We start from the raw sequence: 23,988 nt of genomic DNA on the forward strand, positions 1-23,988 counted from the left end.
TACCATGTGTTGATTCATCACGTGCTGCGACTCCACACACTCAGCTACTTACCGACAAATATAAAAGGACAAAAGATGTTTAACATTATTTGCTGGTGGCGTATAAAAACCGTTCCGAGTGGGTCATGGAAAGACAAATGAGTTACTAATGTCGTCATCGCTACTGACACTCTTGTGTGTCGCCCCCAGGCGAAGGTGGGGCCGGGAAGACGAGGGGTCCTGGAACAGTGGGGCCGCGAAGACGAGGGATCCTGGAACAGTGGGGCCGTGAAGACGAGGGTCCTGGAACAGTGGGGCCGTGAAGACGGGGTTCCTGGAACAGTGGGGCCGTGAAGACGGGGTTCCTGGAACAGTGGGGCCGTGAAGACGAGGATCCTGGAACAGTGGGGCCGTGAAGACGAGGATCCTGGAACAGTGGGGCCGTGAAGACGAGGATCGAGCGTAAATTTGTACTTGTCTGAATTATATGTCAAACCACATTTCAGACCACCTCTGGGTTGCTTCTGTCTAATTTTACAATGTATCCCAATACTTCAACGTTTTGCTTCTCCTCATTATAGTATTGCATCATTATAAAAAAACATTAACATGAAGAATGTGTTCATCTCAAATCATTTATTAATTTCGCATTAGTCTCCTCAATAATCTTCAGTGTTACACCAGAGGCCAAAGCGCGCCAATTGGCTCTTGTAAACAACAGCTCGCATTCAAGTCGTCATTTGTTTGCATCAAAGAGATTTCATACGTCATGTAAATATATGTATTACCCTCCCACCCTCTCCCACATTCAACAACCGCTCTTGTACACACTACTCTCCCTCCCTCTCCCACACTCTCCCACCCTCTCCCACACTCTCCCACTCTCCGTTACAACATAATGTTCCGGCTCCCTTGGAGTGTGTGTCGACCGTGACGTCACATGTTGACAGTACAAGGGCACGTTAAAGACAAAGCGGGATTGTTGGACGGTTGGGGGAGCGTGGGTAGGATCATCCATGGGGTCAGTGTACACCCCTAGTGTCCATGGGTCAGAGTACGCCCCTAGTGTCCATGGGTCAGAGTACGCCCCTAGTGTCCATGGGGTCAGTGTACACCCCTAGTGTCCATGGGTCAGAGTACGCCCCTAGTGTCCATGGGTCAGAGTACGCCCCTAGTGTCCATGGGGTCAGTGTACACCCCTAGTGTCCATGGGGTCAGAGTACGCCCCTAGTGTCCATGGGTCAGAGTACGCCCCTAGTGTCCATGGGGTCAGTGTACACCCCTAGTGTCCATGGGGTAAGTGTACACCCCTAGTGTCCATGGGGTCAGTGTACACCCCTAGTGTCCATGGGGTCAGTGTACGCCCCTAGTGTCCATGGGTCAGTGTACACCTCTAGTGTCCATGGGTCAGTGTACGCCCCTAGTGTGCATGGGGGTCAGTGTACACCCCTAGTGTCCATGGGGTCAGTGTACGCTCTCAGTCTCAGGGTATGTGATCAGGCTTCAGGAGCCTTGGCCGGATCCATGGATACACTCACCTCACTGGTGTATACTTGTGTATACATTCATGGGCATACTGTATGCACACACACAACATGTGTAGGGGACGGTGTTCACGGCTGAGTGGATAGCACTCGAGGGTTGTAGACACACACAATGTGAAGGGTTCGATTCCCGGCGGAGGTGAAAACAAATGGGCAAATTGTCTTTCACCCTGATGCCCCTTTTCACCAAGCAGTAAATAGGTACCTGGGGGTTAAACAGCTGCTTCCTGGGGATGTGTGTGAATGTGTGCGTTAGAGAGAAATCTATATATAGTAGATATAATAGAAGAACAATAGATTGGTTAGAAAGGCGGGGTCCAAGAGCTAATATCTCTATTCTGCAGGTACAAATAGTAAATACAAATAGTGAATACACCACTCAGACTGGAGAACACGGGGGAAGAGGTGAAGCATGGTAACAACGTACAAAATTCTAGGTGGAATTGACTAAGTAGACATTAAAGCAATGTTCAAAGTGAAGACCAGCAGAACGATGGGTCAGAGATGGAAACTGGAGACACAAATGAGTCACAAAAATGTGGATCTGAGGTTCATGAGCGTAAGAGTCATAACTAAATGAAATAGATGGGAAACCTCTTCAAGATCATTCAATTCATAAGTTTAAATACAAATATATAAAAACGAGAGAACAGCGCAATTGAATTAAACTCAAAATATGCTTAAAAGGCGTGGCTAGAGAGCTGACGCTCCACCCTGCCAGGCACACGAAGGTATCTACATCTAGGTAAGTACTCAGACAGGAAAAAGGCTATCCAGACCCATTAGGAAAGAGCTGGTGAAGTCGCAACTTCCTGGAAACAACGCAACAACAGCCGCTAACGCACGAGCCGTAATAACGTCTGCGACGTTCCAGGGAGAGATCTTTGCGTTACTAAATATAATAAATTATCTGCCATTATATCTTTTGGGGCTTAATGATGTGTATTTTATCAGGCATTTGTGTTGTGGAAATGTTTGTGGGGGATGTATTAGTGTGTGTGTGTATTCAGTAGGTACTGGGGCTACATTAGGGTGTGTCCGGAGGCTACAGGAGGGTGTGTCCGAAGGCTACAGGAGCCTGTGCCCGAGGCTACAGGAGGGTGTGTCCGGAGGCTACAGGAGCCTGTGCCCGAGGCTACAGGAGCATGTGTTCTACCTTTTTTTTTACACCTAAACTTCCTCGGTATATCTCATTGTGTTCTCAGTCCACTCTAACACCACAGTCGCTTTTCCCACAATCCAAAGCTCTCCTCCACATCCACGTCTTTTTCCGCACACCGGAATCACATTTGTCGCAACCCGCTTCCCAGAACAACAAACCTCACCCCCTCCCCATCACACCACGTCAACCATCCGTACAATCCAACCTCTTCATCTACAACCCAATCTGTTTCAAAAATTATAACTTTTTTTCCCTCATTCTAATTCCTTTCCTAACGCTACAACACAACACGTGACTTTCCATCAATTGACGTGTCTTCAGTCCTTTAGGTATGTACTCTAATCACGTTTTCAACTCTGTATACCAATTACCTTTCCCACCTAAACACCCAAACACACAATCCCTTTCTCTTGCCTATTATCTGCCTAGAGTGTAGGAGGAGGAGAGGAGGAGGAGGAGGCCGGAGAGAGGAAGTGGAAGAAGAATATGAAGATGGAGAAGATGAGCAGAGGTATACTCGAAAACATGACACCCTCCAACAAAACATTAGAGGACCTCAAATAAAAGAAGATAGCTTCCCCTTCAAAAAATGCCGCAGGCTCTTATAATCATAAAAAACGGAAATCAACTACCAGGCAAGGGATTATAAAATAAACAGCGGAGCTCTACAGGCACCGTCAGAAACAAAACAAAATCTTTTTAAATCTCCGTTATCCATCTTTTTCTGTAGTCATCGTCTTCTTTTTTACACAGACAGGAGGTGGAAGGACTGAATACAAAGTCTGAAGGTGTCCACAGAGTCCCGCCAGCGGACCACAAGAGTGAAAGTGGTGGCCGGAGGCATTTCACTGTGAAGGCGTCTGGCCATCTAGGGCAGGGCGTGATGATGTGAGTGGGGGCATGGGTAAGGTGCCGGACGGGGCAGGGCAAGGCGAAGGGCAGTGGGGGTGGGGCGGAGCAGTGGGGTGGGGCAGGGCTTAGGCTAGTAGCAGGAGTGAAAAGACCCAAAAGGGTGTGGAGTGAATGACCTGGGAGTATACATGACGCCAGAGGCACACATTAGCAGAATAACGACGGCAGTGTACGATGTTAAAATATCAAACGTCCGGTAAGCCTTCAAGAACTTATTTAAAGGAGGCTTCCAATGGCTTAGGATAACATACGAGAGGCAAATAATTGAGTGTGCAGCCCTAGCATGGAAGCTCACATGAAAAATCACTGAATACACACAGATAAACACAACGGTGAATACACATAGCGGTGAGTACACATGCAGGTGGATACCGACACACTCCCACCTCTACACCCCAAAGTCACTTGCGCTCACTTGCCTTCCTGTTTATCTAACCATCATCATTTTCGCTCCTTCCCCACCACGAAGACAAACAAATCCTCCTCACGGCCCATCTGTCTCCAGTGTTCCAGGATATATATTTTAAAGATTTACCGTGACGCAAAAAAACTCAAGGTACTCACGTCCATGTGTGAGAGCTGCCAACACGGCAACCGCCGCTAGTAGAAACCGCATCTGCAAGATGGAGGAAAATTCATTAGTTATACCTACTTAGTGATACATCTTGAGGCGAGAGCTCTAAGCCAGGATAAATATGCAACACCTGGAAAGGATACGAGGATAAGGATCTACGCGACCCGGAGAAACGAACGGTGGGCAATCATATGGTCAATTGGGCCTCGAACGCTGATCCTGCAAGATGCAAGGCCATTGTTCAACCAATCAGTCCAAGAATATTGTGTTCATAAAGGAAGGCCTTCCACCAATCTATCCACAAATGGAAAAGTTCCTAAATCGAGGGTAGTGACCTTGATCTGATGAGGCAGCTTCATCTGCTCGGCCGAGTGACCTCTCGGCTCTGGCTCTCAAGCCATTCAGTTCGGCATCTGACCCTGTGGACAGGACCTTCAGTCCTCTGAGCATGGTCAATGACACTGCAAGTGTGATCACCGACCCTACAAGCAAGGTCACCGACCCTACAAGCTATACCTTAATTCAATGCTATGAAACACCCGGGGGCATCAAGGAATATTCCTCACTCATATTCAAGCAAGGAAACTTAATACACAGAATACCTGCCAGTCAGAGCCTGGGTGATGGTCAGTGCTTCTGCTTCACAGCGATATTCAGACCTCTGACATTATCGACGATCGAGATAAGTGCTTTCAAAGCATCAAAAACGTATAAACCCTAACATCAAATATTACAAATTACTTATTTATTTATATACAAGAAAGTACATTAGGTTGTGAGAGTACATAACATTTGTGTTCTTACATTCTTGCAAAGCCACAAACAGGCATAGCGTTTCGGGCAGATTTGATGCTATTTGCGTTATTGAGCACTTTTATTATTATTATTACTGAGTACTTATTTGCTAAGCAACACAACAGGTTTCGAGCCACATTTAGCCACAAGGTCGTGTTGATGTGGTATTCCTTGGGACCAGAATCTTCGAAATTTGGCAAATGTTCAGCCAGACGAGGGAGATGTGGCTTGATATCTTGCTGCCATCATGATAGCAAGGTACTTATCAGGAGTAAGCACCGAGGGAAGATTGTCTGGGCACCAGTACTTAACTGCTCGCATCTCTTCACCCAGCAGTAATTGGAGACTTGATTGTAAAACCGAGGTCAAGGTTCTAGTCTAGTTACTGATGACGACCTTGGCCGGTTGAAAACGTTTTAACGTCTTTTCCATTTCAATGAGGCTTTTCCTCATGTCATACAAAGAGAGAGAGAGAGAGAGAGAGAGAGAGAGAGAGAGAGAGAGAGAGAGGACAATTTGAAGTGTCAGGTGAGTGGAAGGGAAGAGTGAGAGGTGAGGTGTGCGAGTGAAAGGCAGGTAGTGTGAGGTGGCAGGTAAGGGAGTGTGAGGTCCCGTTAATCCCGGGTGTGTCGTAGGTGTTTGTCAAGGCTAGTTGGATCAGGTCCTCGTCTTGCATGTTCACATCTTAGGTGGCACCTCCAACCGGTATCTTCCACCTGGTACCACCAACCGGTACCTCTAGCCGGCAGCTTCATCCAGCACCCTCAGACGGTATACCGAGCTGGTAGCTTCATCCGGTACTATACCAGGAAGCAAAATCTGCCCTTCCAAGCCAACTGTTCCAAGCTGGTACTACGCAGCTGGTACCTTGCTCCCTGCACCCTCTGCCGGTATCAGTATTACCAAAGGGCACCACCCTTTAGAGGTCCTAAGCTAGAGGTATCAAACAACTGGCCCAACACCCTCCTACATGTGGCCCTGGCCACATGTAGGAGGGTGAACATTTAACACAATGTGTTAAAAGTCGTCCAAAACGTATTACCAAAATCACTGAGTTGTGTACATTGAAAGGGATTGTACTGGCGTTCGTTCCGAGTAACCCGCCGGATGAATTTTAAGTCATCCTCGAAGAGAAAGTATGTGTTGCACTTTGTACTGCAATTGATGAAAGTATAGATGCAATCGTTGCAACACAACTTGCAATTGTTATGCCTGGTGCTGATCAAAGTTTGCATCCAACAGAAGAATTTGTGGAATTGATATCAATAACAAGAACAGATGATGATTACGTGATGAGTTTGGCAGGAATGCTAGCCAAATTAAGCGTTTGTTGGACAAAAGCATCAAGTCTGACTAGAATGGAACACCGCAAAATATAGATAGAAAAGCTGACGCAGCTCCTAAATTAATGGAAATACTGCTATCTGTAAACAATTAAGAATTTCGCAATTTTCACTGGATTATTCACAAAAAATTGTTGTGTATTTAAAAAGAGTAAAAGAAAGGAAAAATTATAATGTCATGGCTATCGTCATAAAGACTTAACGTATTCCGAGCACAAAGTCTTAATCACAAACAGTTCAACTACCGAGGCGGAACCAAAGACCCGAAGCTCAAACCCCCCCCCCCGCAAGCACAACTAGTCGAGTACTTTTTTTTTTAGAAGATAATAAGTACCCTCACTGACTGCCACATCATATTCTTGCTGGAGAGTAGCGCCAGGAAGCTGTACAGTAGCGCCAGGAAGCTGTACAGTAGCACCAGGAAGCTGTACAGTAGCACCAGGAAGCTGTATAGTAGCACCAGGAAGCTGTACAGTAGCGCCAGGAAGCTATACAGTAGCGCCAGGAAGCTATACAGTAGCACCAGGAAGCTGTACAGTAGCACCAGGAAGCTGTACAGTAGCGCCAGAAAGCTGTACAGTAGCACCAGGAAGCTGTACAGTAGCACCAGGAAGCTGTACAGTAGCGCCAGGAAGCTGTACAGTAGCGCCAGGAAGCTGTACAGTAGCACCAGGAAGCTGTACAGTAGCACCAGGAAGCTGTACAGTAGCACCAGGAAGCTGTACAGTAGCACCAGGAAGCTGTACAGTAGCGCCAGAAAGCTGTACAGTAGCACCAGGAAGCTGTACAGTAGCACCAGGAAGCTGTACAGTAGCACCAGGAAGCTGTACAGTAGCGCCAGGAAGCTGTACAGTAGCGCCAGGAAGCTGTACAGTAGCACCAGGAAGCTGTACAGTAGCACCAGGAAGCTGTACAGTAGCACCAGGAAGCTGTACAGTAGCACTAGGAAGCTGCGCAGTAACGTAAGGAAGTTGTACTGAGGAGCCGTCAACAACAGTATACTGAATGTTGTCGTGAAACGTGAAGAAGAAAGGACGCGCGTGAATTGAAAGATAATGAATAGGTTCAAGGTCAGGCCTTTCAAGATAGACATCACAGAACGTCTAAATTGCCTGAAACAAAAGGATGCAATAAATTAGTGAGAGTATGACTGTATTCATGCGACTTGCAGAGAGTAGTCCTTCACACTTTCCAACCTTGAAAACCCAACAAGACATCAGTGGACACGTGGTGAGAATGTGTGAATATGTACTGATACCAGCACGGGAAACTTCGGCAGCAAGATTTATAAATTAAGGAATGACTTTTCCTGAACAATTTGTTACCCTTAAATACATCAAGAATTACTTTAAAAAAATTGGACCATATTCCCTATCGGTGGCAATGAAGCACAAGATTTTGTGTTTGTTTTCAGCAAGAAATAACCGAGTAACAACGTGATTCTGTTCAGTATGAAAAAGTTTTCGAGTGTTAATACATTTTATCGTTATCTGGCACCAACGTTTCCCCTAGATCAAGCATTTTACCCTCACAGACTGTCTCTATGGCTTGGCGCTCTTCCCTGATAATTCTCCCCCTTCCTCCATGTCTGGAACGCGTCTCAACAACTCTGTCTGTAATGATCATTAGGAACTCCTCGGCCAGATTCTCAGCTTACTGATACACACCTAAAGTTAATACTCAGCGGGCTGTAGCTCAGTTATTTGAACCAGATTTTAATGTTTTTCTTATTAAGGCTACTCAATAGCTAGGTCGAAATAGAGCTTTAGTTTCACACGCGTGGAGTCCAAGGTTCGAGTCTCCTACACAGCCCAGGTGAATGGAATTAATGCAATGTTCCAGACCAAGAGATGCCAAGAGTTAAACAATAAGACTAGACAATAAATATTATTATTATTAGTGAGAAAATCAATTGGAGTAATGCGAGGGATTCGAACCCTAGACCTGGGTGACCCCAAGCAGTGTGCCTGACGAGAGCTTCACTCCCGCGACGACAAATGACTGTGACACCGTGTCTTAGGGCATTGTTTGTGTCAGACTGTCACTAGGGAGAATATATATATTATTTCCAGTTGTTGGTAACACTGTTCAGTATTGTTAGCCAGCTGAATGGTGTCCCTGTATGTCTGTATGTGTGGTGTATGCATGCCTGTATGTGTGGTGTATGCATACCTGAATGCATGTATGTATGTGTGATGCATGCATGCCTCAATATAGGTATGTATATATATGCATGTAAGGTGCCAATGACATTGATTTTTTTTCAACGCAATACCTTTACAATTTTCATTACACAGTGTGTGTGTGTGTGTGTGTGTGTGTGTGTGTGTGTGTGTGTGTGTGTGTGTGTGTGTGTGTGTGTGTGTACTCACCTAGTACTCACCTAGTTGTGTTTGCGGGGGTTGAGCTCTGGCTCTTTGGTCCCGCCTCTCAACCGTCAATCAACAGGTGTACAGATTCCTGAGCCTATCGGGCTCTGTCATATCTACACTTGAAACTGTGTATGGAGTCAGCCTCCACCACATCACCCCCTAATGCATTCCATTTGTCAACCACTCTGACACTAAAAAAGTTCTTTTCTTGTGTGTGTGTGTGTGTGTGTGTGTGTGTGTGTGTGTGTGTGTGTGTGTGTGTGTGTGAGGGCGCGCGCAAACGTACGCGCGCCCCGGACTGAGTGTGTGCAAGTAATCACGAAAACAACACCAACAGACTTTAACAAGAATAAACTAAGAACATCAATGGTTACACATTCTTCTGTTAAATGTTCCGTCATTACACGTTACTTCGCCACTGCGAAAACCAGTTTTACACTCGAACACTCAAACTGAGGAAAAACAGAACACAAAATCCCTGGACGCCGTCTGGAGCGTTGTAAAATCCGGTAACGGGGCCATGGCGAGGCCCTCACAGAGGTGGCTCGACTAGCCAGCACAACAACCTCTACTTTTCACTACTTTCTTCTCCCCTGGCGTCAAGACTCTCGACCCTCCGATACACCTCCACTGCCATCTTACCTGTCCACACTGACGGTCAGAATACACCCTCAATCACATAACGAAAAGTAATTTTGAGTGTATCAGAAGATGATGTATACATCATCTTCTACTGCAGCATTGCACTGCAGCGATAAGTTTGTGGGGGTCATTGTACACCCTTCAGCACCGCGGTAGTGCACAAGTGACTTCACCCATCACTGCTCCCCTTGTCTGAGCAGAGGGAGCGCTGATCGGCGAAGTCACGTTCCCGATGACGGAAGCGGCACATTAAGACGGTAGATCCGGTCGACGGTGCTGATTACGGGGGTGTGCTTGGCGGGGAAATAAAAGGGGAGGGGTCAGAGGGGGAGGGATGGTGATTGAGGCGAGTGGGGGGGAGCTGGGTGGGTGTGGGAAGGAGGGGGAAGCGGCAGGTCAAGGGAGGTCACCAAGTCGCAACCGAGTACCGAAGGTGTCAACGATCCTGGGAGTGAGCGGGGCCTTGGCGGAATGTTACAGTCAAGCCAAGAATTAGTGCGAGGCAATCTCTCCTCCGGTGATACATCCAGCTGGTACCTCCAGCTGGTACCTCCAGCTGGTACCTCCAGCCGGTACCTCCAGCCGGTTCCTCCAGCAGGTACCTCCAGCAGGTACCTCCAGCCGGTTCCTCCAGCCGGTTCCTCCAGCAGGTACCTCCAGCAGGTACCACCATGAGACGGACGACGAAGCAGCAAGCCGTGAGCCTTGAGCCTTAGACAGGCTCGCCTGCGACCTGCTTCACTGTAGCCAGCTCTCGTGGGCTGAGGCGCCTCGCTGAAAGTTGCTGACATTTAACTTTTTTTCCAGAACTTTGAAAGAACGTAAAAGGGTGACCTATAGCACTGGTTCGGGTGTAAAGGGCTGTGGCATCCTGCCGAAAGATATGTAGAACATTAATGTAAAAACTGGAGCATCTAGATCACTCTTTACTCGCGCATTGCAGTCTCTGATCTGGATAAATGAAGGAACGCTAGAGTGTGTTACTGAATGTGTTTATGTGTCTGCTTGTGTATCTGTTCGAATGCTGGTGTGTGCATTTTGTACATATGTCTGTATGTCTTGGTGAGAATGTGGGTTCATGTGCGTGTTCGTGCGTGCGTGTGTGTGTGTAGTCACGCACGCGTGCGAGTGCCTGCGCGCGTGTGCTTGCACAATTTAGTGAGTACATGAACGAGCAAATAAAAGATCCTGTAAAAGGTAAGGTAACTATCAAGGGGAAAGCGCCAAGCCATTACGACTATATAGCACTTGGAAGGGATCAGGATAAGGATTTAGGATGGGACGGGGGGTGGGGGGGGGGGGGGGGAGGTGAAGTAAATAAAAACGTTTATTTGATGGATTTTAGTTTATGTTCGCAAGAACAAAAACATATTTCAACACTGTCTATCGTTTTCTTACGTTCAGCCATCATGGTCTACTCCAGGGGCTAAATGACAGCTGGAATGAATTTACAAAATCCAAAACTTTTCTGGACACTCTTGAGTTTTTTTTTTTGAAAGGTCTGGCATCCTTCCTACCAAGAAAATGAAGAGTTAAACCCCAAGACCTCACGTAAACTCTCAGAGGCAGCATTTTAGTGAAAACTCAACTGTACAAGTTTCTACAAGCTGGGGATGATTGGGGAGGGGGGAGGGGGGGTGGGGGGTTGGATAGACAAGAGTGGGAGCGCGGCTGTTGCTGCTTGCTTGTGGTTAGTGGGTGACAGGGTGAGTTTTTTTTTTTTTGTCGAGGCGACGAAGCTGAGGAAATGCACCAGCTGTATGCTTAAGACGAACAAAACTTGCTTTCGGGTTTCGAGAGATGTTACTCCAAAAATTTCTTACAAATCTCCGAAGAAAATATTAGCACAGTCATTGCTCAGGCTTCAGAAATCTGGCATACTTTCTCCTCAACACTTGACTCGGTTCCGTAGCACCACAACACGTAAAATCTAAGAATTACTAAGAAAATTGGGCCATCAGTCCTTGAGATGTGGACCACTGAGGCCCCTGATGTGTGTCCTGATGGGCCAGGACACCCCGAGCCCCGACTCACCGGTGTCCAGCTGCGAGTAGGAGCGTGTGAACACTAAGACACCAAGGGACTGACTGACTAGCGGGCGGGTCCAGCCTCAGAGCCCACAACCTTCACGAAGCTAAGGAGAGAGAGACCAAGAGAGCGGCAGTGGGAACCCACCACCGTCTCTCTCTCTCTCTCTCTCTCTCTCTCTCTCTATCTATCTATCTTTACGTTGTTTTAATCCCTCACATTAATTTAGTTATCCTATCCTTGCTTGCGATCTCCGTATATCCAATTCTTCGCCATTCTATGATTCCTGTCTTACCTTGCAACTCTCCTCCTCCTTTCCATTCACTGCCTCTATACTGTAGTCTCCTTCAATCTTTCCACCCACCTCCTCTTCCTTCAACGTCCCTCCCGCAATCTACTGATTCTCTATTTCCTTGCATTTTTTCTTTATCCTTCTACCTGCACCCACTCCCTCTCTGGATGTGGCCGCCTCCCACTTTCCGCCAATACTCACCCTCTTTGGGGATTTTCCTACCTTATTTCAGCAGTTATTTACCTCCTTGTAGCTTCGTTATTCCACCCACTCTTTCTCCTGCCTCCTTCCCTGATGCCATCTCCGCTCTCTCTTGAAGACTTTCATATATCTTTCTCCAAGTCTTCACCCCCTCCTCTGCATTGGGTTTCCAAGGGGGTGCCTTGTGTGCGTGAGCCCATCACGAAGGTAACCCAGGCAGGGATCCTGGAGGTAGGTGACGGTGCTGCCCGTTCATACTGAAATAGAGCGACCTTGACGGCTGGAACAGCTCGCAATGTTTACACTGTCGATGTGAGGCTTTCTTTTCCCAGGGGCCGATGTGAACCCTTTAATGAGAGACCTCGAGTCTGCAGGACTTGTGTCGTGGTCTTGGAAGAAGAGAAAGAAAAAGAAACATGCTAGAAGAGGAGGAGAAAAAATAGTTGCTGTGTTCCTGTAATATTAACACTGCAATTTTAATCAGATTTTAATCCAAAAAGCATGGATTACGTCTATACATGTTGATCATTTTGGCGTGAGAGATTGCAGGAAAACTATAAGGAGTCTGCCCACCCTATTATTGCTCTTTAGAAATGTACAGTTTTTCTGATGGCAAAATAGGAAGTGAGGTGGCCCTGCCTGACCACCTCCTAGCCTGCCCACCTCACCCCCTGCTCCTCTCCCTCCGCCCAGGCTCCTCAAGGTGCCTCCCTCAGGTACCCCTCCAGCCTGGTTGGTATGCGAGGACCAGGCAGGACGCTCTCACTTTCTACCGCTGCCCGCTAGACTATCGTCTCATTAATATGCTATGACTGAGTCGACTTGCTGGTCCCACCTAGCCTTCTCCTTAATGGGACCGTCCCTACCTAAACACCCGCCCCTGGGGCCTGCTGCACCCGCCCTTTCACACTCATATACTGTCACTGGACCCTTCCCTACACCTCAACACCGTCCCTGAACACCTCACCATCCGTTTATGCATAGAATCCTCTCTGGACACCTGTACACTTCAGCACCACCCCTGGACACCTACACCCGTCGTTGGACATCCCTCCCTACGGCGTCCCTAAACACTCATAGACGCCACTATTCCTCATCACCGCCCCTGGACGCCCATGCACAGTCCCTAGAACCCCCCTAGACCCTACACCCACTACACCTCAAGAAAGTACTCAGGGAATTTCTTCAATCTCCCTCCAACACCTGTTTTCTTCCTCGTCATGCCAAAAAAAACTCTCTTTCCTCTCCAGCCCCGTAACCCCCCCCCTCCCTTCCCTCTCTACTCCCCTTTCCCTACCCTCCCTTCCGTCTGCCCAACCCATTCCATACTTGCCCATCCCTTCCCGTAGCCTATAACCCTTTCCCCGCCCCCCCCCCTCTCCCCAGATCTCACCCTCACTTTCATCTCTAACTTTCACTGCTACGGCCACCAGTCACGTCTTAAACGTTCGTTCGCGTTCCACAGGCTTTCACTCGCCGATAATAATAATACCAAAATATATAGGAAATTCGAACACGTTGAGCCTATAGGCTGTCACGTTAGAGCAAAAGTATTCTTCTGCCTACTGGTGTTGAACGTGGCGCCGGATCCCATCACTCAGAGAGACATCCAAGCTTTGATATCCAGCTAATGCCTCTTGAAAAAAGAGTTTTCTCCAGCTTACCCAAAACTTAGCTCGTCACACAGCTCTCATAGCAGGTGCGGAGGCTCTGATCCACCTGCCTATGATCCACCTGACTATGATCCATCTCACATCGCAAGAACACTGTTCTCATCTTGATGATTCAATGATTATTATTGCTATTATTTTCATCATTACTTGGGATGTGGTTAATCCTCGGCCCGTCACTCTGTGATGTCAACACCTCACCTTCGCTGTGATAAAGGCGAGGGAAGAATGATCACATGATCAATCAATCAATCACGACCATTACGGGCTATTCATGCCCGTGCCACCTCTTGAGTGGATTAATCTTTATGAATCAATCAATCGAACTCGATATAGTGTTCATATTGAACTCTGGTGTTGCACATACAAGTTATTTTCTGATTTATGTAAACTCTAAGTTAGGTTGGATTTGGTTAGATCTGGTTGGGTGAGGTTATGCTAGGTGTTGTGGTTGGTTAGGTTGGGTTGTGCTAACTTGGGTTAGGCTAGGTTAAAACACCTTGGGTTAAGTTGGGTGAACAAAATTGTAATTACGAGGCCAGCAGTAATGATTATACAACTCTTGGATTGTTGCTACACCAACAGGGCTACAGTGGACTATTACTACACCTATAATAACAGCCGTATTACTGCAGGCGTAGTAACAGTCAGAAGGATCCATTGGACAGTTACTGGGGCCATCAATGCCAGAATATTCGTCGTACGGCTGACAGTGCAGTGAGCTTGCAAGAATCTCGCTGCCGAGTATGCAACAAAACTGTCGTACCCCTGCGAGGGGGCGCCTGGCCAGCCCATTCTCTTGATCTGCCGTTCCGTAGAAAAAATCTTTTAGTCAAACCACAACATACGAACCCAAGCAACCCACCATTCCCTAATGTATCGAGTCCGATGCTTAGAAAACGGGCATATTTGCGACCCGCTACTTCTCCTAATAGGTCGCATTTGTAACGTACAAATCGCGACCTATTAGTTGAGAGGACGGGTTCGTCTGGCAAGAAGGTTCCTGGCGTCCATGACAGAGCTAAGAGGCCGATAAATGTCATGATATTTGGGACAATATTTTTTTGTGTAACTGGATCAGAATACACCTTTTTGGTCCGGTCCGACTTCCTGATAAGTCTTTATATGTAAATAGTATATGTCGGGAGGTTCGTAAGGCATTTGGAAAGGTTCGCGAAGCAAAGCATAACTGGGGATTATTCCGGCATTATTATTGTTTTACTCTTCGTCTCTCCTTCATTATCTTTCTCTTTTATTTGTCACCGCCTCGTTCTTTCGTTCCCTACCACTCTTATCAGTTACCTTAACTCTTCCCTTCATAAATGACCTATACTCCTGTTCTTCCTTATCTTATCCCTTTTCTTCTCACACCTTTTCCCTCACTTATTATTCTCTTCCCCCCTCACCCAATACCAGTTACCCCCCTCCCCCTCACTAGTTACCTATCATTCACTACTTGCCCTCATTACGGGCTATTCATGCCCGTGCCACCTCTTGGGTGGCTTAATCTTCATCAATCAATCAATCTTTCCCTCACCCATCACCAGTTACCCATTACTCATAACACCCCCACGCCCATACTCCCTCATAACCCCCTCACTGCTCCACATTTAGATCAGGTCGCCAACCCCGCCCATCCGCCCACCCCCCGCTCCTGTACCAGGTAAGTCCACAACGGGCTCACCATAGCCCGTGCTACTTGGAACAAAAAGTTCCAAGTAGCGAATCTTAAACATCAACAACAACCCGTCCGTCCAGAGCCAGAGGCTGTGAGACTGTACGGCAGAACAAGCATCCTCAGACACCGACCAGTCCAGCCAGTCCACATGAACAGTTAAGAGACAGGTAAACTGGAAGGTGGTTACCTCCACTCATTACCTACAAAGGTCATCTCAATGCTGGTTATGTAAACATTAGTTGATTTTTGCCATTTAAGAATTATTAAATCAATCAATCGTGCATCAAAAAGCTGTTTAATTATGTTGGTTTGATTAATTAATCCAACTGTGTTTATTCTCATTATGAGAATGGGTAGAGACAGGACGGGGGGGGGGGGGAGGAGGTGATGAGGGAGGGCGTTGGGGGGTAAGGGAGAAGTAGAGGGTGGCTATGGGGTGGGGGTTTGGGGCAGGGGAGGAGATAGGGATGGGGTAGGGACTGTTTATTTTCATGAGAATTTACTGAGAGCATTACGCCTCCGTCAGAAGATGGAGGAACGAGGTAGTGTACCAGCAGCAGTTCCCGCCAACTGGTCACTATAAGAGGCAGCTCCTTGTGGTTACACTTCACCATTTGGTCACCATTTGGTCCGGGAGACATCTCCCGTCACGCAGGGTGCAGTCGCGCCTCCACAGATCTCTAGTATCATCTCTTGATACTGGTAATGGCTCAAAAGGGCCACCACTTACGGGCTATTCATGCCCGTGCCACCTCTTGGGTGGCTTAATCTTTATCAATCAATCAATCGGTCACACTTACTGGAGGACCAGGGCGACCTCTCACTGGAGGACCAGGGGGACACACTTACTGGAGGACCAGGGGGACCTCTCACTGGAGGACCAGGGGGACCTCTCACTGGACGCGTCAAGGGGTGACTTCACCGACGAGTGGACACTAGCGACGTCATCGTCGGGTGGACATCAGCAACCCATTTGGGGCGTTTTGTGTCGATTCTCTAGCAGCGATTGCTCAGGAATTTTCCCCAGAAGTCAGTTTGACATAGGTAGTGCTGGTGTTCTTAATGGAAGGTCATGGTGTGTGTGTGTGTGTGTGTGTGTGTGTGTGTGTGTGTGTGTGTGTGTGTAAGAGACACTGTGGTAGAGCTGAGGTGGAAGGAGAGTGGCCTGGGGGTGGGTGGGATTTGTCGGGAGTGTCGAGCAAGGGTCAACGGAGGTGGGCCGAGGGGGTCGAGGACATGTGGTCGTCGACATCATGGGGTCGTCACCATCACGGGGTCGTCAACATCAAGGGGTCGTCAACATCACGGGGTCGTCAACATCACGGGGTCGTCAACATCACGGGGTCGTCAACATCAAGGGGTCGTCAACATGGGACTGACGGATATTGGTAATCTTTATATGACAATATTAGAATAAAATATTTTAAAGATCTAATATAAACCAGGTGACCAAGTACAAACTAATGCAAACGCATAATGAGAACGCGAACTCAAAGAACGACCGTGAACTCAGGATGGAAATTATTTGCAGGAGAATTAAATATAATTTTGGACAAAATTGTCTTGTACCCGAGCAACAACTCTCGTCTGGCCAGTTTGCTGGGGTGTCACACTCTAAGCCACACCCACCACACCACACCATGCACCACAAGCCACACCCTCCACCACCACACCATGCACCACAAGCCACACCCGCCACCACCACACCATGCACCACAAGCCACACCCGCCACCACCACACCATGCACCATAAGCCACACCCACCACACCACGCACCACAAGCCACACCCGCCACCACCACACCATGCACCACAAGCCACACCCTCCACCACCACACCATGCACCACAAGCCACACCCTCTACCACCACACCATGCACCACAAGCCACACCCGCCACCACCACACCATGCACCACAAGCCACACCCACCACACCACACCATGCACCACAAGCCACACCCTCCACCACCACACCATGCACCACAAGCCACACCCGCCACCACCACAAGCCACACCCTCCACCACCACACCATGCACTATAAGCCACACCCACCACACCACACCATGCACCACAAGCCACACCCTCCACCACCACACCATGCACCACAAGCCACACCCACCACATCACACCATGCACCACAAGCCACACCCTCCACCACCACACCATGCACCACAAGCCACACCCTCCACCACACACACGACATTTCACCAAGCAGACACACACCCACACTCGCTACATCGACACCCCACAAGACCTGGAATACCCATTTTTAAAGGCATTTCCGCCCCTTAACACCGACCATAAAATCACAGAAGGGGAAATGCCGTATACGAACTTCCTTTGTATTCTGATGCCACCATGTTGGTCAAGCGAGAACCTGAAGGTCAGTGGCATCATTGTTTCAGTCAAATATCAATGATGTCGCTATTTTCGGGTAATTGAAATTTCAACAGGATTTTTTTTAGTCAGCTAAGTGGTGAAAGCTCTTATGATGGCTATATGATGGTCAAGCGAATCTCTAAGTCATCTATGGTATCAAAACATGGATCAATCCAGAGCTTAATTTTATATCTAAATCTCTCTCTCTCTCTCCCTCTCTCTCTCCCTCTCTCTCTCTCTCTCTCTCTCTCTCTCTCTCTCTCTCTCTCTCTCTCTCTCTAGTCAACAGGGATGGGCGCTAATGTGTCTACCAGTTGCCCTTGCCAACAGAGAATGGAGATGTTGTGTCTACATCTTCCCGTTTTCAACGGGATAGGAAGATAATATGTATACCTGTTCTAATCAACAGAGAAGGCATATAATGCGTCTACACATTACTGTTGCGAACGGGTTTAACACATAACAAATCCAACCAATCTCTTTTTGTCGAAATCCAACCACCGTTGTTTCACGGCTAGTTGAGCGTCATAACTAATTTAACGGGTCTAAGTCTCCTAGATGTACTCTCCTGTACGCTACCATCTGTAATCTAGCTGTAAGTCTGGGGCTGGACCTGTACTCTTGGGTGTATGTCCGTATCCACTTTGTTGTGCCTGAGTATTCAATCTTCAGCTCTTGGTTCCCAGTTTTTTCTACTGTTTTCATTGGATTCCCAATCTCCAGAGACGTCTAATTTGAAGCTGTGTATAGAGTTGGCTTTTGTTGCTTCTAGTAAAAAAGTCTAGTTCATCCTATTTTCCTGTTTCCCTTACGCTAGTAGACATTATTTTCCTCACATTGTTGCAGCCCAAGACCTTCTATGGCGATATTTTTAACTTCGAACATTTGCTCTCTTCTCCCCTTATTGATTGCCATCAATATTTTGTCTATATTATGTCTATATTGTGTCAGACAGACAGACAGACAGTCAGACAGACAATCTGTCTGTCTTACTTTTCAGAGTCTGGATTCTCACCTGGATATACTCGCTTAGATATTATGCTAGCAGGGTCGAACTTTAGCTCTTATGGGGGGCCCCGCCTTTCTGGTTGTCGGTAACGATTCATTTCATGCATGCATTATGTCAAAATTATTCTTCTGAATTCTTCTTCTTATAAAGTTTTCCTCAAAGACATTCTATGATATATTATTTTCATCTTTTGTGGCTCATTTGCGTCTCCGGCTTCCATCTGATTTCTCGTTCAAACTTTTTCATTTTGAACATGGCTGCTTTTGAATTCTTCTTAGAATTTTGTATGCCGTTATTATGTTTCTACTTCTCTTCCTTTTCTTGAAAGTTTTGGTTCAGCTTCATGAGGTTTTCATAGTATTTTCTTCCTGTCAGTTTCTGGATAAGAATTATTGCACGGATTTTTATTCAGGCGAGTGAGTTCAAATTTTTATTCAGGCGAGTGAGTTCAAATTTTTATTCAGGTGAGTGAGTTCAGACTTTTATTCAGGTGAGTGAGTTCAGACTTTTATTCAGGCGAGTGAGTTCAGACTTTTATTCAGGCGAGTGAGTTCAGATTTTTATTCAGGTGAGTGAGTTCAGACTTTTATTCAGGTGAGTGAGTTCAGACTTTTATTCAGGCGAGTGAGTTCAGACTTTTATTCAGGTGAGTGAGTTCAGACTTTTATTCAGGTGAGTGAGTTCAGACTTTTATTCAGGTGAGGAATCCATGCATGGGCAGAATACTCAATGGTGTGCTGCACACGTGCTGTGTACAGTGTTCTGAGAACTATCTTGTCTAGGTTCATGAACACTAACCGGACATTCTCTAGTTTTGTCTGCGATGCAGACAATAGTCTGCTAATGGGCGCTTTCGAAGTGAGATTAGGGCTCATTTGACCCCCCCCCCCCTCCCAGGTCTGTCAGCTTTCCCGTTTCTGGAAATTGACTAGCCTTCACCCAATGTTGCTTCTGGGTCTCATTATTATTGTTTCTACAATCATAACGATGCACTTTTCAGGGTTGAACTCAAGTATCCATTTATCAAAAATCTGAAATCTACAAAGGAGTTCATGTATTCTCATTTCCGATTCTATTCTTGGTATTAACTTCTAATAAACTTAATAAAATAACTTCTCGGGAGTCTGTTATACAGGTTCTTGTGTCATCCCTCATCCTGCTGACCTTTCTAAGACCTTCTGTGTTCTGTCCGAGAGATATTCCATTAACCAAGAATATTCCCAGTTACTCCTGTTAATTAGGTTCTGGCACCCCTATGGTACACATGTCCTAAGCTTCACTTCATGTCTTCTTGTTTTGTGTGTGTGTGTGTGAGAGAGAGAGAGAGAGAGAGAGAGAGAGAGAGAGAGAGAGAGAGAGAGAGAGAGAGAGTGAGTGTCGGGGATGTTTGCCACATTCTTGTTACGAGAGGTTTCAAGCCTAGTGCTGCTTCAAGATCAGTTAAATCACTCCAACTGCAGTAAATTGACCACTGCTGCGTCACTTTACAAAGGGGGGTTTAGAGCGCTCTTGCTCTCGTCTGAGGCACTGGGCAGAGTTTGTTTACCTTACAGAGTCGCACGGTGTCTCGCTGAAATGTAAAGCATCTTATCAAAGCCCCTTGAAGACATACGCCTTATTGAGAGAAAAAAAGTGAGAAAGGAAAGGACTGAATTCCTTCTAGGTGATTAATGTTAATGTGTTGTGTCCATCGCTGTGATCATGTTGGCTGTTGGAGCTGGTCCAAGGCCTCGACGCTCGGACGCTGGCCGGATTTCTACAATTAAACAAAAAATATAAAAAATAGAGGAAGAGATACGACTATGGAGTGAAGTGGAATCAAGATTCTGCTCTTTTTTACCACTCTGCTTTCCTTGTTTTACTTATTATTCTCAATATTTTTTGTCTTCTCTCTCACCTTTTATTTGTCTCGTATTATGTATCTTATTAGAATAAGACTAAAGAGTAAGTTAACTGCAGCAGGCCTAACGAGGCAGCTCGTTAGGGTCAGTAGGATCGTTTATATCCACCCTATAACAAGTTTCCCAATACCTGCTTCCTTCCCACTCTCCCTCTCCCTTCCTCCCCTTTCCCCCCTTTCTCTCTTTCTCTCTCCCTCCTTCCTCCCTCCCTCCCTCCCTCTCTCCCTGCTGTGGGGAAGGGGGGGGGGGGGCTCGCGTGGTCCGACGACCCGAGAGACGACTGAAGGTGACTCCTGTAACCGCTCTTCTGCTTAGAGGACAGAGGACAGATTAAGAAGGTTACTTCCAGCAGGAATAAGATTTTATCCCTTTGGGCCCCATAGCCTTATCCCCTCCAGTTTGACGCCAGTTAGCAGTCGAGACCATATTGTAAACATAAAACAAAATACAGATTAAATGCGTGTTGGTGGTGCTTCAGCGGGTGTACTCCTTGTCAAGGTCCCCACTAAATAAATTATTTATCACTGCCATCCTTTCCCTCTCTTTCTTCCACCCTTTCTTCTCCTTATCAACATCTATTTCCATTTCTCTCTCTACAAGCCATCAACAAATGCCTCTCAGCACTGTGACCGACCAAATTCCTCTCATCACTAGAGCGACACACTCCCTGGCCCGCTCACAGGTCCACCTTCTGGTGCTGTACAATGTACAGTAATATTACCTGCTTTCTTCACGGTACATGTTGGGGGGCTTGAGGCTAACTAGTGTCCTGCAGGGCCTCGTGGCACTCTGGCTAGCGTCACGGGCTCTTGACATTCGCTATTTTATATAGATCTCCCAGAATGTTTCCAATATTATATGGCTCTTCCAGAATGTTTCCAATATTATATAGATCTCCCAGAATGTTTCCAATATTATATAGACCTCCCAGAATGTTTCCAATATTATATAGACCTCCCAGAATGTTTCCAATATTATATAGACCTCCCAGAATGTTTCCAATATTATATAGACCTCCCAGAATGTTTCCAATATTATATAGACCTCCCAGAATGTTTCCAATATTATATAGACCTCCCAGAATGTTTCCAATATTATATAGACCTCCCAGAATGTTTCCAATATTATATAGACCTCCCAGAATGTTTCCAATATTATATAGACCTCCCAGAATGTTTCCAATATTATATAGATCTCCCAGAATGTTTCCAATATTATATAGACCTCCCAGAATGTTTCCAATATTATATAGACCTCCCAGAATGTTTCCAATATTATATAGACCTCCCAGAATGTTTCCAATATTATATAGACCTCCCAGAATGTTTCCAATATTATATAGACCTCCCAGAATGTTTCCAATATTATATAGACCTCCCAGAATGTTTCCAATATTATATAGACCTCCCAGAATGTTTCCAATATTATATAGATCTTCCAGAATGTTTCCAATATTATATAGATCTCCCAGAATGTTTCCAATATTATATAGATCTCCCAGAATGTTTCCAATATTATATAGATCTCCCAGAATGTTTCCAATATTATATAGATCTCCCAGAATGTTTCCAATATTATATAGATCTCCCAGAATGTTTCCAATATTATATAGATCTCCCAGAATGTTTCCAATATTATATAGATCTCCCAGAATGTTTCCAATATTATATAGACCTCCCAGAATGTTTCCAATATTATATAGACCTCCCAGAATGGTTCCAATATTATATAGATCTCCCAGAATGTTTCCAATATTATATAGACCTCCCAGAATGTTTCCAATATTATATAGATCTCCCAGAATGTTTCCAATATTATATAGACCTCCCAGAATGTTTCCAATATTATATAGACCTCCCAGAATGTTTCCAATATTATATAGATCTCCCAGAATGTTTCTAATATTATATGGCTCTTCCAGGTTTTTCTTAATATTATGTAGTTCTTTCAAAGTATTCGTTATATGATATTGCTCTTACAGACTGTTGCAAAATAATACTGACAGTCCCTTGACCATATGTCGGAATGTCACTCAACGGCCTCCGTACACTGAACAAACACACCCACCCACAGAACAAGGACCTCCACATATTGAACAACGGACTCCATACGCTGAACAACAGCCTCCACTGTATGCCAACAAGATTTTACATATTAACTGGCTAACAGAATAACGGAGTAACGACAGACTCAGGACAAGGTGAACACGAGAGGACACAGTAACGGATGCACGAGCCAACGGTACTACCCAACACGGGGCGGCTGACCCAAAGCAACAACGGAACCGCAACACGAACAACGGAATCCCACACTAAGCAACAGGACCGCGAAAACGGGAATGATAAGAGCCAAGAAGGTAACGACACGCAAATGACGAAAACATGTATAAATGTCCCGTCAAAATTCCGTAGAAAGCAGAACAAAAGAATAATGGACAACAGAAGAACCCACTGGTTAACGAACTCTCGGAGAGACGAAAGAGAGAGAGAGATATAGATAGATCTGGTTCTTTTAGCTAGTCTGTGTCTTTCTCTCCCCCCCCCACCCCCCAGGACCCCCCCAGGACCCCCCCATCCACCAGCTCTCCACCTCAAGACTCTCATCAGATATAACTATCCCTCCCTCCCCCTCTCTCCTCTCGGTCCACCCCCCAACCCCAACCCCCACCCCCTCCCCCCTCCCCCCAACCCCCAACCCAACCATTCCCAGATTTAACGCCGTAACTGGAAAATGGTTCCCACGCCTATGTGCGGACGTACATGTAGCGGTCCCTATGATTCCCCCCCTTGTTACAACTTGTAATAAAGTTGTTACCTCTTGTTATAACGTTTTTATGACGGGTTAGGTTGTTACAACTTGCTATATTGGTTGTTAGAATTGTTAGAAGGTGAAAAAATTGTTCGAATGTTGTAACAACGTCGCAGTTTCGTCGTGTGGTTGGTGGGATGTGCCTGTCCACCTCTCTGAAGTAACTTGAATATTACAGTTTCTTATATTCACTAGGATCATTGGAGAATCGAACCAGGACCTGACAAATATACGAGACTGTTGTTGCTACTCAATCTATTGCAGATTGCATCTGATGGTTTGTTTATATTTGCATTGGATATGCCTGGGAGGTTTGTCTACAGGAGGTTACGGTGGTGAGAGAGTACACAGTATGGAAGGTTGATTATGTGGAGGGGGTTCCGTGGTGAGTGCTGATACTGTGTGTGTGTTGTTGGGGGGAGCTGCTACTGTGGTGGTGGTGGTGGTGGTGGCGTCAACCCGGAGGTGAGAGGCCTCTAAGAATTTTCAAACCACTGAGTGTTAGGAAGTGGGGAAAAGAAAGAGAGAGAGAGAGTAGAGAGAGAGGGGGAAAGTGGTAAAGAGTAAGTGTGTACTTACCTAGTTGTGCTTGCCTAGTTGTGCTTGCGGGGGATGAGCTCTGGCTCTTTGGTCCCGCCTCTCAACTGTCAATCAACTGATGTACAGGTTCCTGAGCCTATTGGGCTCTATCATATCTACA

The 23,988-nt window shown here is 46.4% G+C and overlaps 1 protein-coding gene across 6 annotated transcripts in view; it reads right to left on the minus strand.

Moving 5' to 3' along the window:
- Positions 1 to 23,988, minus strand: part of LOC123762320 (uncharacterized) — a 66,275-nt gene that overhangs the window by 33,348 nt on the left and 8,939 nt on the right. For 5 of the 6 annotated variants that reach the window (XM_045748775.2, XM_069325883.1, XM_069325873.1 and 2 more), the window contains exons 1-2: positions 11,358 to 11,442; positions 4,162 to 4,213 (exon numbers count right to left, since the gene is read on the minus strand). In XM_045748775.2, coding sequence (XP_045604731.1) covers positions 4,162 to 4,213 — 52 coding nt within the window. In that variant the 5' untranslated portion in view covers positions 11,358 to 11,442. Of the gene's footprint in view, positions 1 to 4,161; positions 4,214 to 11,357; positions 11,443 to 23,988 lie in introns of those variants that run through there. The other variant, XM_069325868.1, reaches the window with a different exon arrangement.

This window comes from Procambarus clarkii, chromosome 2 (genome assembly GCF_040958095.1).
Source record: "Procambarus clarkii isolate CNS0578487 chromosome 2, FALCON_Pclarkii_2.0, whole genome shotgun sequence".
In the NCBI taxonomy this organism is placed as follows: Eukaryota; Metazoa; Arthropoda; class Malacostraca; order Decapoda; family Cambaridae; genus Procambarus; species Procambarus clarkii.